The sequence below is a fragment of the Vanellus vanellus genome (assembly GCF_965231255.1).
Source record: "Vanellus vanellus genome assembly, chromosome: 3".
Classification (NCBI taxonomy): domain Eukaryota; kingdom Metazoa; phylum Chordata; class Aves; order Charadriiformes; family Charadriidae; genus Vanellus; species Vanellus vanellus.
Window position 1 is genome coordinate 52,527,201 of NC_138907.1, and position 22,253 is coordinate 52,549,453.

Below are 22,253 nucleotides of genomic sequence, written 5' to 3' on the forward strand. Positions count from 1 at the left end.
AACCAGTATTTACATTATAATATTTTCTAGACATCCAGTCAAAGACTCTTGTCCCATTGAGCTATGCATAGTACAAACCCAAAGCGAAAAATACCGTTTAACAGTTGAATACCAGCCCCCAACACCAGGACAATTCAAAGAGCTGAAATTAGGCTCTGAATCCAGTCTCCTTCAACTGTTGGTAAGAGAATGAGACACTCCAGCAATTCAAAAAGATGGAAGTGCTGAGAGAGATGCTGAATACCTACAGGATACTGAATACAGGGATGCATGTGAATTTCCCTTCCTCTTTGGAGTTCAATCACTTGAATCAAGACTACAAAAGTGATATATCTGCCTACTGAAAATGCAGACCATGAAATTATTTTCTGAAGACTAAAACTTGCTTTCAGGAAGGTCTTCTTAAATAATATTTCCATCTTTTGCATCCTTATTTAGGAGTTAGAATACAAGCTCAGGAAGTGGTGACTTTGTTCATTCCTCTTTCCAGTTGACAAAATTTCAAGTCTACAACTTTCACTTCGCAGAAGCATATCCTGATAATTCAACTGCAAAACTATCTTTTCCCAGTAGGCCACACAAGAGCTAAGAACACAAGAGTTAAGACTTTAGAAGTTCTTCTAACACAAGGGAGTCTACCTCCAATCTACTGGGAAGAGCATTCAGTTAGCAGTCAGCTAATGCGCATTTAGCCTCCCTAAAGTATGAACTCTAACCTGTGACTTCAAGGAGAAAACATCATGCACAAATCCACTTTTGTGGATTTTTAAAGATAGTATCTCTCTGTAAGTGGATGTCTAGCTAAAATACTTACACAGTGAAATTTGACTATTTTGTGGTAATTATATAATTATATATAGGTCTGGACTGCAAATTTCTAATGGTATTGCATTAGTTAAGTTAAGCATTGACATAATTTACAGATATAATGGACTCTGACACCACCATTACCTTTGGGCTGTATTACTTTCTAAAAAAACATATCTTCTAGCTCAACTAGAAGCTACACATTTCATGCAGAAATCACTTTCTGAATTTGACAGACTATATTAGGCAGGATATCAAATGAAGTTCTATTAATTGTTCCTCTGACCTTAAACTATTAATCTAAAACCTGACAAAAAAAAAAGGGGGAGGAGGCACACAAATTAGAAGGGCATGAGATGAGTCAGTAAAACACTGTATAAAAATGTATTAAAAAAAAAAAAATAAATCAGCCAATACATGTACACTTCCTGTGAAAAACATTTTTTCAGTCATAGCTTACAAAGCTGCAGTTTAGAAGTATGGGCTCATTCTTATTATTATCTAGGGTATTCTAAAGCTTCTGGGTAGAAGCTTTATAAGTACTTTCTCTAAAAGGTTTCTAGCCATGTGGAACTGCCCTCCCCCCCAAAACCCCACCTGTTGAACAACATTGCAAGAGAAATCCACCGATATGAAAAACCAACACATCTGGAGGACAAATAAAGTCAGAGAAAAGGTGAGCATGGAGCAGTAGATAAGAGTGTAGAAAGAGAGAGATGAATAGACCTGCTTTGGGAAGTGAGAATGTATGTTTTCAACTTCTGGGGAAAAAAAAAAATTATCAAATTCTGGCTGCCAATGTCAGTAAAGTATGCGTGCACCTTTTCCTAAATAGTTTTAGCTGAGAATATAGCCAATACAAAACAATAATGTCATGTTAAACCATTAGCAGTAGGACAGTAAAAGCCAGGGCATAATTTACTTTTTCTAAAGGTTTAAATGTAGACCACCAGTCTTTTCTAAATAAGTATACAATGACTAATCTTGAAACAGAAAACTTCTATCATAAATTATCTCCCCCAATTTTATGCAATGAGACTTACAGTGAAAGGAAAATAATTCAAAGCTTTTGAATTTTTTTAGAACACCTCTAAAATATTATTACTAAAAGGGGGCTGCAATGGCTGCGCTCGGGGGAGCACACAAGTGGGAGTGTGCATGGGGGTGCGAACCAGCTACCGCGTGTGGCCTTGCACAAGCCCTTGCACGCTCCCAGCACAAGCCTTCGCACACTCTTGCTTGCAGGAATCCTCCTTGTATGGGGCCTTGCTCACTCGCTCCCTTCAATTTAAAAAAAAAATTATGTAGGAAATAATATTTCATTCCATAAAACACGGTCTTAATAATACAGCTGTCATTAAGACAAATCTTACACGGAAATAGCAGAAAAGAAATCCTATCTGAACAATTATTGAAAGAATGAAAGATCAGAAGACTTAACACCTACAGATATTTTCAAGAACACATGGGTAAGTCCAAGCAACTTATGCAGTAGTTCTTTCTTTCTTATTATAATGAAACGCACAGTGAGACAACAATATAAAAATGTTCATGTGACAATGGCAAAACTAATGGATGTCTTAAGCACACAAGACAGGCAAGAAAATACAGTACCCTTTGATTTGGATTCACATTGTTTTTTGTGCAGAATACTATGTATCGCCTACCGACCGAATAAAAAAAAAAAATCTCAGTAATATGCTTGTGACTAATGAAATGGGCGTCAAAACATAAGTTCAAAGACCTATTCTTCCTCCAAATGGTTGTTACACAGGAACTTAACAGTATACCATGCTTGCTTCAAGGCATTCAAGAGTTTTCATTGCACACTCATTTCCATAGTGCATTTTATAGTATGTTTTAACTTTATCACATATTGTGCAGAACTTTTGTACTTTACTACAGTATAAAATTGTTTACTCTAGCCAAGTGATAAAAAGTCTTTCATCACAAAAAAAACCCCAACAAACCAACCAAAAAACCCCCAAACAACATTAGTCTGGATCCTATACAGGCTAATGACATTAGCTTTCAATTAAGGCACAACATGCTGTCTACATACTTCTATTATCAAACTGAGAACCAATTTGTATTCATTCTTGCTATCAAGATCCTTTACAGAAACATAGATGAAGAGTAATTTTTTTTAAAAGAAAAATCTTGCTTTCAAATACATGTATGCAAACTGTTAAACATACATTAAAAATACCATCACAAATGTACAAAAAGCTAAATTATGTGTTTAACTGTCCTATTATAATTCAGGCAGGTTTTATTATCAGATCAGAATCTGTTTTGTCAAGTAAGGGGCCTGATTGAAGTTCTACAGAAGGTCTATCTAACTCTAGAATTACATTGCTCTCAGGAACAATCCCTTTACTTACACACATCCCCTCTACTTACACCCATCAGTGACCAAAATTTGCAACCATAAAAGCATAATATTTGTAATGTATTCACAGAGTCAGAGTGTAACTATTAAACACAAGACTTCCATAATGCAGCCTTCAGCACACTGCGACTGCATACTGGACCTTTATAACTTCATCTTGATGATCTGACACATATTTCAGCTAAGAAGGGAAGTTACCAGAGCGCAGTAAGTTTCCCAGAAAAAAATATGTAAGTATTCTATCAAAATGAAAAGTTATGCCAAACTGCTTATATGAATGTCAAGTATATCAAGGAATCAACTGCTGCTGGGAGGAACCACTCAGTCTTTCACAGTATTTTTTCTATCACGTGGTCTTCTAATGTACAATAGTATTGTTTGCTACTATTTTTTGGCTTTGCAGTAATTGTCATTTCAAAATGGTTAAGAAAACTTCATGATAAAAACAAAACCTCCCTGAGCCCTTCAAAGCGTTACCAGATCATTTCAGGTAAATATAGCCCAAGCATATATATTAACTGGTAGTATGAGACAGGAAAAGAAAGAAAACTTCCATTTCCCTGGTATGGACTCCAGCCCTCTCTTGCTGCCACAAGGCAACAATTGGCTTCAGCACATGAGTGCATAAGTTTGGGGAGCACAGCCATAGCAAAAAATCATATTGGGTTAGTGATCACCCAGGTCCCCACTTTGGGGAGTGACATTTAGTTCCTTTTCCATTTCCCCAGTGTTCTCCCACTACCTTCTCTACTGCAAATGCCACTATGCTGCCTCTCCTGTCTCCTTCACCTGCTTAAAGCTTCCAATGTCACTTAAGTTATACTAGTGACAAGACGAGACTGTGAGACAAGGGACAGCATCCAGAGGTTGACAGCTACAGACCTGGCTTGCTGCTTCAATTCAAGGCAGCAGTACTTGCTGCATACTTCTTGGAGCACACCATATAAGAAGAATTAGCTGCGGTAGGGATCTCAGTTGATAAGCACATGTTCCTGCTACCCAAGCACTGATGCAGGCTTGCTCAAATTGTATTTATAAAGTCAACCTTACGTTTATGATGTAGTTCACTATTATAAGCAGAACAATATGGTGTTACATAGTTTTTCTGGGAGTCAGAATTATTCAGGCTTAATCAGAAATACAAAGTATCTTCTCAGTTGTAGTATATATTATCCCCTTCACATCACATCTTCAGAAAAGCAGCAAAGCTATTAAAGCAAATACTTTCAAATGCCTTTTTCCTTTTACTTCCCCCAGTTCAAGAATGACTTAATATCAGTAATTTGTCTGACCTTAGTAGTAGCAGAGCCATGGAGTGGCCACAGACCACCCTCTTATGGAAGGGAGGTTGGAACTAGGTGATCTTTAAGGTCCCTTCCAACTCTAGCCATTCTACGATTCTGTGATTCTGTAAAGAGGCAGAATCATGGGAAAACCCAGGTTCAAAAGGACCTCAGGAAGTCTCCAGTCCAAACCCTTTCTCCAAGCAGGATTACCTCTGAAACCAGACCAGGTCACTCAGGACTTTTTCCATTTGGGTTTTGAAAACCTCCAAGGAGACCACACAATTCTGGGAAACCTGATGCACTGCTTAGCTTTCCTCAAAGCTTTTTCACCATCTTCTTTCCTCCTATCATTCACTAGAGTGAACAGACTGGCTCGATCTTCCTGACAGCCTCCTCATAGCTATTGGGCCATTAGGTCTGTTAGGACCTAATATCATTAGGTACCCTGGTAGCTTTTTGTTCTCCCTCAGCCTCTCCTCATGGAATATGTGCTCCAGAACCCTGTCTTGATGGCTCTTTTCTGAACTCACTCCAGGTATCCTATAGCATCCCCAGTCAACTAACAGTAAGAAGACTAAGATAAAGGCTGAAGCCTACATAGAGGCCAGGATTTTTCTTAGCTGGAATGAATGATATAAAGTTGAAAGAAAGAATATGTACACATGTTCTTTGGAAACTGTTCTGGAGTCTGGGTGCCGAGAAAGATGTATGGCAGATGCTTTCTATCTGATCTCTTTCACATTTCCTATTGGCTAGCTCTAGAGGCATGCCCAGCTGCATGTGGAAAATGATGACTTTATACAGTTCCCTATTTGGCAAGTTGACACCTTAAAATCTTGTTCTGAGACTATTGTTATTAACTATTTTCTAATACTTTGTTCTGAATTCCTACGCTTTCAGTCAAACATCTGAAAACTGAAAAACGCCCACTTCATTCAAAGAAACACCAGACGAAGATACCCACATACTCAGACCACTGCAGGACTTTAACTTGTATGAAATCTGTAAACATGTAAGATCCTTTTCTCTCATATACTTAAAAAAATAGTCTGACATTTGCTCTTTTATATTAGTTTCAGTTTGCAAAGTTAAAATACTTTAATTCCAGTGCCAAAATAGACATAATTTAAAAACTATCTCTGTAATTGTATCCAGTTAAGAATATTTTATTCATTAGTTCATAAAAAAACTGATTAGTAGTGGAGTCTTGAAACAACACTGTCATAATGTTTTAAAAGCAATTTACATTTACCTCCTCTGGGTATGAAATTTAAAACCTTCCAGGGTCTTTCTATGTAAAATATCGTGTATCAATTGAAGTGATTTAAGACAACAAGAAATGTCAGTCAAAAACATGAAATAGCATCTAACTGATAATTTACTTATTGTGTAGTTTAAGACATATGACTGAATTATAAAAAAAAAAAAAAGATTTACTGGAAATTCAAGTGTGTAACAGATTTTCATTTATGAAACAGCATGATTTCTTCATGCTTGAGGATATTAAATAGATCTTATCATCTCAGCACTGCAACTATGAACAATATCAACCTTTCCCCACATTAGCAAAAATTAAGGACTGATTTTAAAGTATTTTAAAATAACAAAAGCAGTATAGTTATAACTGGAAAACATAATATGAAATACAGGCTTTTAGAAGACATTATAGTCTTAAGCATTAGTATTTTTTCTTTGTTTTCCACTTTTACATCATACTCTCAATGTGGTCATTACAGTAAAAACAAGCATGGAATTGGAAAGGAACATAACTTTATGAGGGGAAATAAAAGCCTCCTTGCATTGAAGCTTTTAATGTTTGGATCTAAACGCAATTAAGTGTGTCATCTATTCAGTTGCATGACTGTGTGTATTGACACAAAGGAGGAGGTACAAATAGGCAGAAGAAGCAGGCAGGGCTGTAGCAGCCACAACTTTTGTCAGCTTACACTATAACCAAACTGTATGTCAAGTCTGCACTGCTGTGAAAAAAAAAAAAAAAAAAAAAGATGAGCTGCTTTTAATCCAGTTTTAACCAGGACCCCAGTCTAGTTCACCACATGGCCATGCAAAAGTTTATATTGCGCAAAGAATAAATGTCTGGGGATGAAAACCACACCTTTCAACTGTGGTGCAAGTTCATGCTGTTTTAAATGCTTGCTATAACTAGTTTTCATAACTGGTTTTAAATTAATTAAGACCACAATGCTGTCAAGAGGGACATTCCCACCCACACAGCTTGTGCTGACAATATATTCCTGTTTCCCCTTCTCCTTGCACGTGTTAATTTAACAGCTGTTAGAGCTGATCCAACCTTCTCTGTAGTTGCAAAAAACACCAATGTAAATGCAAAAGGGAAGATGGAAGCACGCAGTCAGGACAGGAAGGAGGGCAGGACAGAGGAGCGTGGTGGGAGCAGGAGCTTTGCTTGCCTCAATCCCAAAGACTGCAGTTCGTTGCTGTTAGCCTAAAAAGGCTGGAGTATTTTTCAGCAGGATTAGTTCCCTGATCAGCCAATATTGTACAAATGTGGGCACAAAAAGGGGCAGCAGTAATAAACAGCCTGAAACAGGAAGAAGACAGGACTGCCTTCCAGAGCACTGACAGTTTAAATTGACACACGGTGTTCACTAAAGTATACTCAAGATTGTAGAAAAGTGGCTATGGTTAAACTGGAGCAACTCTTCCAAGATGGGACTGGACACTACTGGCCAATAATGTTTATCAAAACATTCCTTTAACTTGACACCTACTTGCCCCAAAACATACTGCCTTTGCCAATAAATTACAATAGAAAGGGAAAACTTTTTTCTTGTAAAAAATGCTTTCCTATAGCCTTGAAATCTGATGAGAAACTGTTACTGACACAAAGTAAATAAAAAAAGTAGTTTTAGTTACACTATGTGGGTGAATATAAATAGAATATCAAATCACAAGTTTCAGAATGTAAACAAATCACATTATCTCTACAGTTAAAATGAAACCCTTGCTATAAGTTATTATCAAAGGGTAAAGGGTAAGAAAGTGCTTCACAACACTACTGATAATGGCCTGAAAGAGGAGTTTAAACAACAAAGGTTTAGAACTCAGTGCAATACATACTGACTGTAGACTTGTAAATGAGGAACAGAGGGATGGAAATCCAGAATTGCAGTCTAAATAACATTTTTTCTGCTTATAAGCAATTACATTTCTTTTAGGAGCCGTGAGCTGTGCTTCTGCACATAGCTAAGACTCTCCCAGGTTGAATAGCTCTGCTTTTGTTTTTGAAATCCAGGTTTTTAGCACCACTCCCCTTCTAAGGCCACCTTGTAGCCATTCTGACTTTATCCCTTCCACACAGACTGGATGCGTGTACTAGCAGCATTGCTAGCAGCAGTTTCTGGCTGATTTCAAGGAACACAGATGGATGTAATAGTGATATTTTCTATATAAAACCTACTGGTTTACACACTAAGACAGGAAGAAAATCTGAATTCATTACTCTGGCAAGCGGAGTTCAAATTCACATGCTGCAGAAGGATACCTCAACTTACCTGGCAATAGTGTTACTAATGGAGGACCTGTAGAGGAAAGATAAACTCCTTTCCTGCTGAAGCTTTGCAGTTTTGTAGTAAGGAATTCAATGTTCAGGAAAAACAGGAAAAAAAAAAAAAAAAACAAAAACAAAAACATCCTTTCATAGCTTTATTGGCTCAGCACTCAGGACGGTATGTCTTAAGTTCCAATTCTACGCCAAAAACATCAAATCCATTCTAGCAAGCAATGAGGGACATAAAATTCCAAACCCCAAAGCTTCCAGAACTCCTGTATGAATGATGTATGCACTAAAATATATTGTCTAGTGAGATTCCTACCTTGCCACTTTCTAGCACTACGAATCCTAACTCTTTCCAGCACAGTAACAGCACTTTAAAATGACATGTGGAGACTTTTCCCTCTGCAATCTTTTTCATCTCAGTAATCTTTTAATTTGTTGGTTAAGAAACTTTTAAAAGGTGGGAGATATAGACTGGAATTCCCTTTCTATGGTTCCCTTTAAGTAACAAAACAAATCCTCTCCTTGAAAAAGTGTTTTTCCCACTAGTTTATTACAGAAAAAGGGGGCACTAACGCTTTATTCTCTCATGTACAGTTGCACAAAACAGGAAAAATAACCATTTGGAGAGGATCAGAGGTGAACAGAGGTATCTTCCTGGTGTCTACATTCATATACAGACACTCTTCTACTTGCTAGTCTGTATATTAATTTTTAATTATATTCCTAATTCTACCCATGCGGTACATATGATGTATGAGCACGTCACATGGCATTCTTGATTTTACTTGGAGGACAAAACAATTAAAACATAAATATCACACTATCTAGCTTATTAGTGTAGAAGACCTTTATTGGATCTTGCTCTTGATCTAAACTGCTATATGAATAACATAAAACACTTTCTTCAGTTCAGGAACAATTTTTTTTGGTGAATATTTATTAAGTAATATATTTCAATAAGTAAATTCTAAATTTGGCCAGAGCTAAGAAAAGTTTTGAATATTGTAGGTACTTAATTTCTGTACTTACTACTGGTTATGAAAGCAGACTTGGAAGAAAACTTTATCCAGCAACTTTCATGAAAAATGGCTTAGTAAAATGGTCTTTGCACAAGCAACATCAAAGAATTCTGGAACCTTTTCTACAATATTTGCAGTCATATACGCATAATGGTAATCTGTTAGACTCTATGCTAAGAGCTTAAGACTCACGGCATGCTTGCAACCAAAGGCTATTAATATGTACCTAGTTGGTTGACCTGGAGATGCTGAACACGTTGCTGACAACCCTGCTCTTTGTCATGCTGTTAACAAAAAGAATTACCATGTCTTACATATATTTGCCTGCTGTGCTTTCAACCCTCCAGTCAACTCCTAAGTCTTCCAACTTCATTGATGATGTCAACCTCCGACAAGTGAGTACTTCATAAATCAGAAGCTCCCTTTAACTGGTTGTTGGAAAAGAGAAAAAGGACTCCCACTTCTGCACAGATAGAGTGGCTGTGAGATATTCCTTACTCTACCCTGATTTTTTTGCACACTGACCCCTGGGACATGATTCCAGTGGCTGCCTGTCCTCACTTGGAGCTTTTGCCCTGGCACGATGAGTCTTCCAGGACTTCTAACAGTTTCACTGCTTCCTACCCAGTTATGAGCAGAACCTGTGGGGCAGGTTAGAACACTGTTAACCATACCTATGACAGGGTGTCCAGGGGGCAGGCAGTGGGGCAGGCAGGGCAGCAACAAAACAGATTGCCCGGAGAGGTCAGGGAATCTCTGATGTTGCAGGGTTTCACAGCTTAGCTAGGGAAACCCATGATTGACCTGATCTAGTGCTAATGACAAGCCCACTTCAAATGGGAAGTTGAGTTAGATGATCTCCTGAGGTCCATGCAAAAAAACGTCATTTCTGTGATTTAATGAGTAGCTCCAAAGGCAGCAGATTTACCTGTTTGCTGTTGCTTAATGACAGTATCACATGATTTAACATTCCGTTAATGCATAGGAAGTTAGAATTGCAGCCATAAAAGTTAAACTCTATAAATATTTAAAAGAAAACTAGCTATGAGTTTAATCAGAATTTATGTTCACAAGTCAAAGCTCCTTATTTAAAAATTAAATATATATTTCTCAAACTCCACTGAAACTGCTGATTCTTCTAGATAAAAACAAGTGTCTTTTACATATCAAGGTGTAAACAGATATGTACAAATAGCCATGACTTGAATTTTGGCCAAAGAAGAGGAAGTGTCTTTTAAAAATTAATGCTGAAACTCACTGAAGTGTTACAGTCTATTCCACACATCTCTAGAAGTAAAAACAAACAAACCAAACAATCTTTAAAACAAAGGGGTTTTTCGGTTGTTTCTATGTTGTATTTTTCCCACTAAGGTGAAACATGCTTCAGTTTTACTAATAAGGAGAAAGGTTTTAATGTAGGCAATTTCTACTCCATTTAAAATTTGTTTAAAGATGGACTTGTTTGGATTTTTAAGAGGATGCTCTTACAGATAAGTCCAGGGAGACTGCTCCAGGAAGACTGTTTCAGCAAAACAAGGGAAATAATGTATTTCATAACTGTTGTCAGAAGAATATATAGAATTAAAAAAACCTTGAGAACACAAGATTTTGCTAACACCTTGAACTGTGTCCAAATAAAGAAAAACACAATTCAGGAGTTGGAGAACTGATATCTGTTTCCAGTTTAATATTCTCCTGTAACATGTGGAAGCTTTTTATTATTTTTCAAGCTTATTGAATGTATTTTCCAGATCTTTGCCATCCTGGGTGATATTCATATCAAATTTCAACCACACTGTGCAAGTATACGAAAACACTTTCAAATAATACGACAGTATCATTTGACAGTGTTTTGCTAAATATGAGATAGTAAGCCTTGCACACAATTCTATAGGCTGACAGTTTAATAGAATGTGCATTGCCACACAAAACAATACAGAAACATTGTGGCACCAAAGGAATATAGTTGGAGGCAAAGCATCACAATTTCCACAGGCACAGACCTTATGTTTATAGGTGTGTATCATATTACCTTATGATAATACTTCTGTAAAGCCTGAAGGCAATTTCAGCAACCAGCAAAATCCAGATAAAGTTTTAAGCAACTCGCAGACCTTCCTGACATGCTTTACCCCGAGCTCTAAGTCGCTATGCTTCCTGGACGCATGAGAATAAATTAATTAACATCACCTCTATACTAGCAGCAAACATACCACAGTGTTTTTCATCATGGCTTTAACAGTGAATCCATCGGAGACCTGCTGCTTGCTTTTCTTCACGTGCCCCAGTGGCTCCTGCTGCCGGGGGGCCCTGTCACCTGTGGTTTTTGAGGGGCTTGAGCCCGCCTTCTCCACTACCATCTCGCCACCAGCGTCCACGACGGACAACAAGCAAAATACTGACTGGAAAAAAAACCAAACAAACATCAACGCTCCGCCCTCAGTAAGTTAGAAAACGCAGTAGGTCTGCCTCTGACCACTTCCCAACCAGCGACACCCCCGACTCACCCCTCCCGCGCCCTCCCTGCCCCCGACGGGCCTCTTCGCCTGCCCCTCGTCCCTCGCACCCCCCCAGCCCCCTTCATGCACCCCACCTCATCCCCCTCCTCCCCACCGCTCCCGCGTCCCCAGCCCTTCCTCACCACCTGCTCCTCTTGCACCTTCTCACCCCGGGCCCTTTCCCCTCACCCTGCCCCACCCCGCTCCGCCTCACCCCCTGCGCCCCGGCCAGGCTCCCGCCGCGGGGGCTGTTAGTGGGAGGGGCGGGCACCGGCTGGGGGCTAGCACGCGGCACCAGCCTCGCGCCCGTCTCTAGGCAACGCGTCAACAACCCGCCGCCTCGCCGGCGGGTGTCACGCTCGCGGGGGGGAGCACGAGGTTAACCAAAGAAACCCCGACCGCAACACCGGGTCGTCTCCACCTCCCCTCCTCCCGCTCGCGCGGCCCACAGGCCGGTACACCGAAACGCGGGCAGGACAGTAATTAGCAGCAAATAATTAACGCCCAAGGGAAAGGCGGTCAAGTGAGGAGAGCTGGGTTGCGTGAAGAAGCGAGCACTACGTTACCCAGAAGGCCACACGCCCCCTCACCGCCGAGGCGCATGCGCAGTCCGCCGCCGGCCAGCCCGCAGTCGCGCGCTGCTGAGGGCTGAGGGGGAGCGCTCGAGCAGCGGGTGCGGCTGGCGCGGGTGCGCGCGTGCGCGCCTCCACTCCCTCTCCTCCTCCTCCTCCTCCTCCGCCGCCGCCATGATAGGTGAGTGAGCGCGCCGGAGAAGGAGGGAGTGAGCCCGGATGCAGATCCGCCCTTTCCTGCCTGCTTCTCTGCTGCCGCCGCCACTGGCGTATTGGTCCCGGGGGGCGGCGTGGGGTGGTCTGGTTTCTCTCGGTCCCCGTCGGCCCGTTCTCCCGCGCCGCTTCCCCCGGTGCCTCCCCGCCGCGTCTGACCTCGCTGCCGGTCGTGGCGGGTGCCCGCTGTCACCGCCCCGGCGGGTCCCCCCGGGAGGGGAGCGGGTCAAAGTGCTGAAGGGTCAGTGCTCTCCTTTACCCCTCTGGCGGGGGATGACATATCCGCAGCCTGCCCAGGGCTTGTGGTTGACTGAGGTCACTTTTAACTTTTTCTAATTTCCCCTCAATATAACCATTGTCAATACTGTTCGGCAAGGTTTGTGTGATTTGTGGACGTTTTTTGGCCTTGCTTATATATACATGTTACTGGTCTGGCATGGTACTTGCTGGCGGTGATCTGAAAAAGAAACAACTTAGGCTGAGAGAAAGGCTGGGAGAGCTGGGACTCTTTAGCCTGGAGAAGAGAAGGCTGAGGGGAGACCTTATTATGGCCTACAAGTATCTAAAGGGTGGGTTGAAGGAGGATGGAGCCAGGCTCTTTTCAATGAGCCCTGGAACAGGCTGCCCAGGGAGTTTGTGGAGTCCCCTTCTCTGGAGATTTTCAAGACCCGCCTGGATGCAGTCCTGAGTAATGTGCTCTGGGCAATCCTGCTTTAGCAGGGGAGTTGGACTAGATGATCTCTAGAGGTCCCTTCCAACTCTGAAAACTCCATGATTAGGCCTAATCCTGTTGGGAGTTTGGCCGTTTGGTCCTTGAGTTGGCTTCTGTAGCTGTCTAATGTTGGCGTGGTATGTGAATCGGTTGTTTCAGTAGTGGGTCTTCTTCCATTATTTTTGAGATGAAGTGCAAGGTCCTGCACCTGGGGAGGAAGAATGCTAGGCACCAGTATAGGTTAGGGGTGGACCTGCTGGGAAGTAGCTTGGAGGAGAAGGATCTGGGGGTTGTGGTAGACAGTAAATTATCCATGGCCCAGCAATGTGCCCTTGTCGCCAAAAAGGCCAATGGAATCCTGGGCTGCATAGGGAAGAGTGTGGCCAGTAGGTCGAGGGAGGTCATTCTCCCCCTCTACTCTGCACTGGTGAGGCCACAACTGGAATACTGTGTCCAATTTTGGGCTCCCCAGTTCAAGAGGGACAGGGAACTGCTGGAGCGAGTCCAGCGAAGGGCAACTAAGATGATTAAGGGCTTGGAGCACCTCCCTTATGAGGAAAGGCTGAGAGAGCTGGGACTCTTTAGCCTGGAGAAGAGAAGGCTGAGGGGAGACCTTATTATGGCGTACAAGTATCTAAAGGGTGGGTTGAAGGAGGATGGAGCCAGGCTCTTTTCAGTGGTTCCAAGTGACAGGTCGAGGGGCAATGGGCACAAGTTGGAGCACGGGAAGTTCCGTTCAAATACATGGAAAAACTTCTTTACAGTGAGGGTGGCAGAGCCCTGGAACGGGCTGCCCAGGGAGTTTGTGGAGTCCCCTTCTCTGGAGATTTTCAAGACCCGCCTGGATGCAGTCCTGAGTAATGTGCTCTGGGCAATCCTGCTTTGGCAGGGGAGTTGGACTAGATGATCTCTAGAGGTCCCTTCCAACTCTGAAAATTCTGTGATTCTGTGAATCCGTACCTGGGGACTCCGACAAGTTACAGGATCCATTCTGTAGTCCTTGTATCTCATTGCATGTTTCATCTTCATTTCACTTCCTAAATTTTGTGAATTATTTAAAGTATTATTTAAAGCTGTGAAATGTAGTAGATGCGCTTGTATTGTAACAAATCCTCTCATTCCTCAAGCTTGCTATTTCATCTTCAGTGTAGGTGTCACAGTTGCTGTCTACATAAGACCTGATCAAGTTGGAAAGCATGCAGTTTGTTGTCAAAATATTTATTGTTTTTAAATTAAACATCTCAAAAATGTCCAAGAATTTTATAGGTCTTTCAGCTAGACATATTTTTTTCTTAGCAGTGTATGAATACAGGTATTTGGCTAATGCTTTTTTTCTTTCAGCTTTGCAAACACTAAAAAGGGTTAAAAGCAGTCACTTATGTGGTATTTTAAGTCTGTATAAATACTTACGCAATTGGTCTCTTCCTAATTGTTATAGGGTTTTCTTGTCATTTGGACTTTTTTTTTTTTTTCCTTATGTAGCGGAGAATATTTTAAATTATAGGCTTGCTTAAGGAAAGCACAGAAGGTCAGGTCACTGTCTTTCATGTTGCAGTGTTATCTCCTCTGCTGATTTGATGTCTTGCTATAGTATATAAAATACATATGTTTACAGAATTACAGTGTCTGTTTTTGAATGCTTTAGAAAAGTAACTTGAGTGTACATAACGGACTGCCCATGTGGTTACAAAGTTAATGCCTCTAGCCCTCATACTGAAATCTAAATGTTTACTTACTGCTCATGAAGATAACATTTGTATGAGTGAGGAATTATAATTTTGTTTTCACTGTGGCAGATGGAAATGTTTGTGAATATTGATTATGAAATGTACATCCCAGTTAGTTGCAAACTTAGAAACACACATTTACACGAGTTGCAACCTTAAATGATTTGAGCAGCAACCTTTTATTTTAGTGGAAAAAAAAATAAAATGTAAAAAACCCTGTCCCACTCTGCAAATATGAGAATTGTTTTCAAAGTATATGACGTAGAGACCTAGCCCTATTTCCTGCTTTCTGAAAAGTCTTCTCTTAACACTTATGAGATAGGAATACCATTGCAAAGTCGGGGGCAGGAGAGGAAGGTTGAAATAACTTGTGTAATTTGTGCCCAGGTTTTTGATCTGAATGTTGAAAGATTTATCCTATGAAGCACGTGGTTTACAAAAGCAAAATGAAACAAAATGTTTTACCGTTTCATATCTCTGGAAATACTTTATGTCATGATGAATTCTTGGGGCAAGGAATTCTACAATACAATTGTACAACACATGACAATTCATTCCTTAATTGATTTTTAATTTCCTATCCCTTACTCTCTTTTATGTTCTTTTGTTCTTGTGGCGTGAAATAGGGAGAACAAACCACATTACTGTTTTTTCTTATTCTTTCTTATTCTTCTCTCCCTGTTGTTATTTTTTTTTGTCCAGTGAAATAGGTGGACATTTTATTCCATCTTCCTTTAAGTATTTGACCATACTTGTGGTCCTTCTTTGAACTCCCCACCCTCTCCAAAATTTTTTTAAGATACTTTGCTGAGGAGAATTTTTTCCGTAGCACCTGTCGTTCCAGAGGATGTTATACAATTGACTTGTATCACTGGCTTTTAATAGTCTTTATATGATTTCCTATTCTGCTTGTTACTATGTTCTCCTGCCTTGTTAGTTTCTGTTCACTGAGCAGAGATTTGTGGAGAAAGTTTTGCTTATGATTGAATTTCTGATTGCTAACATATCACCTGGAAAAAGAAAAAAAATAGTTTTTGCTTATTTTCTGTAAGAGGTTATTCCTTGAGGGAGACCTTCAAAATATGTTACTATTTATTTTTGTCTGTGTGACATCTGCATTCAGAATATCATAACAGCAAGTTAATTATGTAACAGTCCATTTGTGTAGAAATTCCATGGACAAATTTATCTGGAAAGTCCACCGCAGCTGACATGTGCATGGTGTTGCACTGAGTTCATGAGTGCCTCTGGAATTTTAATTCTTGTGTATATCTTTAAAAGTATTTATCAATGTAAATGGTAAAGATGGATTTTTCTTTTATAAATGTTTTTAGAAGGTTGTTCTGTAATGTGCTTCACTTTTAAGTGAAGTTACCAGAATGATTCCTCAGTGGTCCTTTCACTTATGTGTATATTGCTTTTTTTTTTTTTAAAGTTACAGTTTATTTATACTACTTGCTGGTGGGCTGTTCAGTTAAGGACTTCAGGAAACTTCTCTATAGAAAATTATTTAATTTTATTTTAATAATGAAAAAAAATATATAAACGAAGGAATGTTTAAGTTACTTTTTCATTTTCACTAGCGAATGCTATAGGTATATATTCTGACTGATGTAATATAGGAATCCTTGCATAAATTACTGACCATTGGAGAGCTGCTTTTCATATTTGTAACAGCAATGCAAGTTAAAGGAGCTGAATATCTGCTGCTTGAAGGACCTGTTTTGTACTTAATTATCTTAATTGTCAGCCAGTCCTCAAACAAGCCTACTGTAGATGAAAGTATTTCTGTGGACAACTTTTGTACTACCATTTACCTTAGGCTTACAAGACTTCATGTCAAATTTCCAGATCTGGAAAATCTGGAATTTTTTTTTTTTTTTTTTTGTCACTTTGCTTTCTGTCCCCCATTTTTTTCTTCATTCACATTTTCTTAGTGGCTGTGTTGTGTTTCAGTAGAAGCACAGTGGAAATGCCTGTCTGTTGCAGGTAGTTCAAAGCTTTCCAGCAGTGTAGGTAGTGAAGTTTTGAAAGCATGAGTTTAATGGTAAATTGTGTCCAATGAAGAGAAAAGGGATCAGTCTACAGGACTGATGAACACTAGCTGGAGTTGCCACCACCTGCTCTCTCTGTCCCTCTCTTGTTAACGCTGGCCTGCTCAGATGCCTTGAGAGCGTTTTCAGGATTTGTGGCTAGTGTGGGGTAGGGTCTGCTGGCCGCTCCTTGAAGTGGCTTTTTCCCTGATCAACAATACTGTTGCTTGGACATAAACAAATCAGTGATTGAGATCAACCTTATACTAAGGCTGTTTTGCAGCCTTGAGCAGTTGGGTGCCCTAAACAACAGGAACTGTGCTGGTGCCTAGACCTTACTCTGTCCTGTGGTCAAGAATCAAGCAAAAAACTGGGATAAAATCTTAACCAAACCTGAGGTTTTGGCAGAAAATAATATTTGATTACTTATTGTAAATTCTGTCCTAATAGTGCTTCCAAGGTGCCTGTGCAAAAACTTATAAGGTATGAATACTTGCACGCTTTTCCCTTGTGTTTCAGTTGTTTTAACATACCTTTTTGGATGATACTGACATGCATATAAATCCTCAAACAGCTTAACTGTATCATATTTTTGATTTTACATACAGTGAGTAACCCCACACAGAGTACACTTAGATTTTCAGATAGCAGCAGAAGCACACTGTGCATAGAGAGCACAAGTTTTAAGTAGCACTAACTTTACAGTACAGTGAAAGACCGATGTTTAGATCAGGAGTTGAAGGTTAAGACTGGTATTTGTGATAGTAATATGATGCTTTAAATTTGATGTTTAAATTTGGCAAAAAGTTGGAAATAAAGTTCTGTTGCGGGGAAAAAAAGCAATCATTTGCTCAGCCATTTGTCCATAAGTTTTCACAATTTTTTCTCATATGTTCTTAAAATTTTTTTTTTATCTATTTCAGTATTTGAAAGATAACATTTTCTTAGTGTTTTTGATACCGGTGACATTGGTAAAATACTAGATTGCATTTTTCTGCATTGGTCAGAGCAGAAAAAAGTTTGTACTGAAGATCTCAACCTTAGGTCTTCATTTTGTAATTTTTATTTTAAACACAGGCTTATCTGTATGATAGTGTTATGCAATTTTAATCTGTTTTGTGTTTTTTAAACTGTCTGAACTCTGTAAGGTCTGATAAATAAACTCAGTACAGCGTCCACGTGGATGCATTGCACTGTGTGTGTCTTATCTCTGGTGTCATAGTTCTGCTGCTTCACAAGGAGCTGTTGGTAGTGCTCTGTTGAAATGTTGGAGACCTTTCATGAGGACACATAAAGAATATAGAACAGGGCCTGAAGTATTTATGAAATGTATTCTGCAATGAGATTGCAGCTAGCTTACGTACTAACTTGTTATTTTAGAGCGGTTATTGGTAATAATTTTAAGGCCAATTTTTTTCTACCACTGAAAGGGGAGATAGAAATCAATGTTAATTAACGATACAGTCATGAAATACATGAGGAAATAGTGAGAGGGTTATATTTAAATATGCGTTTTGAAACAGCATGGTTGTTCTTGTAAGCCAGGAACTAATGGAACTGATAAAATATTTTGTAATGAAGATTTTATGTATGAAACACCTTTTGATTGACTTAATTAATTAGCCATTCATTGATTAATCTTCAGTAAAGTTTTTTAATTACCAATTATAAAAAAAAATATTTAATTTCAAAATAAAATATATAGGTAACAACAATAGGGCTTGTCATCTGCTTGGTATAGGTGTGGATTTTATTTATTATTTATTTGCTTTAAAAGATAAAATAAAGGTGGTCGCCCAGATATGAGGATTTAATCAAGCTGAGAACTTCATGATTTTAAGCACTGAAAGACATCATTTGACCTCCTAGCATTTCCAGTTTCCTGATCGCACTAGTTCCATATTGGTATCAGTGTCAAGAAGACAGATTGGTCAGAAGGTTTAATACGCTGGTGTAATTTTGAAGATGATTCAAGATAGTCTTTGTGGGTTGACAAGAAGTGGATAAAAACTTCCCAGCGGCTTGTGTACCTAAGTTAACTTGGTAAGAGGAGTTTTTCTGCAGCAAAAAATTTACAGCTCTGTAATTTGATGCAGCATTGGTAATTTCTGTCCTGTGGTAAAGAAGTTTAAGATTGTAACAGGGAACGTGTCTTCAAGTGCTAGTCATAGTCTATCATGAACAAGCAATAACCCTTTTTACAGCTGTTAAGCAGCATATAGCTTTTATGTTGGTACCTTGTCACAATAATGTTGCCCTTTTCGAAATAAAAATTAATCAAATCTACTGTTTGTTATGTCAAGGAAGTATAGTGAAATCAGTAAATACTTGTGTTAAAATTTGGAAGAGGAGACAATGCTAACATAGTCTAATGTTATTTGATATTTTATATTATTCTTACCATGGTAGCAGTTCTGTAATTTTAATAGTTTTCCAGTTTGGTGGGTTTTGGTGTTTGTTTTTGGTGTTGTGGGGTTTTTTTTGTTTTTTTTTTTTTTTTTTTCCCTCTTTCTAGATGGCAGGATTAAGTAGGCTTCTTAAAGGTTTCATTAAAGGCAAAATAAATCCAGTGGAAATTCATTGTATAGTCGGATCCCAACTTACTTTCCCCATAAAACTCCCAACAATTTTAAAATTAGACTATGGAAATACATTTTCAAACAAGGAAAAAAACCCATTGCTTAGCAAAGTACACCATTAATAAATAGCTCCTTCAGATGCCTCTATTTTACTTATTAGAGGGGAAAAAAAAACACCAAGCAACAAGTTGCAGATTCAATGTATGACTATATCTGTTTCATAAGGACTTATTCCAGGCATTTAAAAATTTTATTTGTAGCACCACAGTACCTGAGAATTTTATAAATATACAACAAAAAACACAATCTATGCTAAATACTGTAGGTGTAACACAGGAGATGGATGAAGGTTAATATGTACACTCAAAACATAGGTTAGTATGAGGTGCTTTTTTTGTGTTCAAAATTATGCTACAGTAGTGCTGTCTTCAGGTATTGCTGCTTCTCTTGCTGTACACTACTCATTCCTGCCCTTAGACCAGCAAACGAATCTTTCAGTTATAGCAGAGCAGCCATCTGTTCAGGCACACTGTGAAGTCAAAAAAGAATCTAGAAGAAACAGTTTCGTTTTAATCTGGGTAAGTTTCCCGAGTTGGTTCACAGTGTGGTGACATGAATGTTATGTGGATGTAACTAAAGGGACATCACTTAATGCTGTTCTATTGCTTGACCCTTTAAATTGTCAAGTCTCATACAAATGGTGGTGTTGTGTAGTGCAGCTGATTGCCACCTAAAGGAGAACATTTTGGTGCCTGCCATTCCCCATTACTACCCAACCATGCGTTCCTTGAGCTGACATTGATATTTATTTGACTCCAGAGTGAGCTAAATAAGTGTCTTGGGTTGTCAAAAACCCCACTTACTTAGAGGCATGGGAGGATTTTGTTGTTATTGTTTTTTGTTTGTGGTTGGGTTTTTTTGTTTGTTTGTTTCTGTTTTAATTTAATAGCTTTCATCTGCTTACCATTGAATCAGCTGAGAACCAGTGTTGGTGCAAGGGAAGTGACAACGCACAATTGTTAATCTATTTCTATTTCTTTGTCAACAACATTGGTGATAATGTTACCTTCCTGAAAACCTGTTCTTGAGTTTTCAATAGATTTTTCAGGAAAAAAAAAAACCCAAAACACAACCAACTGAATTTGAAGGAATCTATTGGGGCATCTTAGTGGAATTTTTCAGGAAATATCTCTCAAAGAACAAAAAACATGGGAAAAGGCCCCAAACTGTCTTGGAAAATCTAGAAGATGGGCTCTAGATAGTTGACATTGGCAGGTCAGCATTTCTGTAGTGAATGAGAGATGAAGGTGGTAGTAGAGACGGGTTGCGAAGGGCTTTGACAGTGAAATATGATTCATACAGCAGTAATGAAGTTAAGGGAAAATGAGAGCCTCGGTGAAAGTTTTTGCTCTCTGAATGACCGATCACTCCTCTGTGTTGCATTCTTTTTCGGTGTGTTGATAATCTTTACTTTCTGCATAAGTATTTCTGTTTCTTATTGTTATGAAAATAACCTTGAGGAAGCAAAATGAGAATAAACTCTCTGAATTTTCTTGTATGAATTCAGACTAGAAAATAATGTGGACAGCTTAACAACCAAAGGAAAAGTATTTTGGGAACTGTCTACTTAGAGGTTATGATGCTGTGATATTGGGTTTCTTTCTTTTGTTGTTGTCATCTTGGTGTTCTGTTTTGTTTTCTGTAATGCTATGGATAGTTCCACTACGATATGTACTTTTCACTGGAATAATAGCTTGAGTTGTTCATGAAGTAAGCGTAACGGTGACCTACATGTGGAATAACCTTTCCGATGGTTAATTTGATGAAACAAAACTTAAATCTCAGAGTATCAAAGACTGCTTGCATTTCATACGCATGACCTGTTTTGCTGGGGTGGTTTTGAGCCTTTTTTTTTCCGTCTGGTAGCATAACTGTATTGTACTGTATGTACAGAACTGTGTTATGAAACATTGTGTGTTTTACTGGATTTATATTTTATTATTTTCCTACAAAATGCTTTGTTGTGACTTTATCAGCAAGGTTTTAGAAAGTTAGTATCATATGAAATAGCTTATCTTCAAAAGACATCTGGTTTATGTTAGATATATGTTAGCATTCTGGATTTCTTTGTTTCATTGAAGAGGGACGGAAAGACTTTTTGCTTGGACTTCTTTTGGAAAGAAAAGTGGCAAGTGGGGAGGAAACTGTTTTGTTTATTTGTTTTGTTTTTGTTTTTGTTTTTGTTTTTTTAAATGTCAATGAAGTAACAGTATTGTAATATCAGGACACATTAGAGACCAAGCAGCGGCTAAGAATGTTCTGATGCAGTTTTCTGAGGCTTTCAGATAGAGCCCTACAGTTAGATACCTGACAGTTTCTTAAAATTATTTCCCATTGCCAAAATCCCCATTCTTTTCTGTATTATCTGGTTACCTAGTGATATGTCTGTAAAGAGAATGGTGAGTGGATATATAAGTATGTACGTTAATTTAAGATCTGACTGTATATTGTGCTAAATTCTTGTGACAGGGTTGCATAAGTGACTTCCAATCTAGCCGATTCAGTCATGTAAAGGTTTTGCTACCGTTTCTTTTTCCCTTCTCCTCCCTCCCATTCTCTGCTGCCATCTGTGCTTCCAGCCTCATTCCTCTCACTGACCATATTACAAATTTGACTGTTGAACTAATTCAACTTGCTATTGCAGAAAAAAACCCTGTCCATTTTTGCTGGATATCATCCTCAAAGAAGAGCCCAGTGAACACCAAAGTTGGCTCAAGATAAGTGGAAGATGCAGGAGATAGCAAAAATGAGACTAAATAATTTTAGCAGGGTGCTTTTTGATCTGTTTAGTCCTTGTGCATCTTCACCCTCAGTTGT

General features: G+C 39.0%; 2 protein-coding genes across 2 annotated transcripts in view; one reads left to right on the plus strand and one right to left on the minus strand.

Annotated features, from left to right (window-relative positions):
- Positions 1 to 11,402, minus strand: part of PACRG (parkin coregulated) — a gene marked incomplete at both ends in the record, with an annotated part of 256,062 nt that extends 244,660 nt beyond the window's left edge. Inside the window, one exon of the mRNA XM_082481933.1 lies at positions 11,256 to 11,402. Coding sequence (XP_082338059.1) covers positions 11,256 to 11,402 — 147 coding nt within the window. The remainder of the gene's footprint in view (positions 1 to 11,255) is intronic.
- A 929-nt stretch (positions 11,403 to 12,331) lies between these two features.
- PRKN (parkin RBR E3 ubiquitin protein ligase) overlaps positions 12,332 to 22,253 on the plus strand; it is a gene marked incomplete at its 5' end in the record, with an annotated part of 803,812 nt that continues 793,890 nt past the window's right edge. The window contains 1 exon segment of the mRNA XM_082480710.1: positions 12,332 to 12,566. Coding sequence (XP_082336836.1) covers positions 12,332 to 12,566 — 235 coding nt within the window.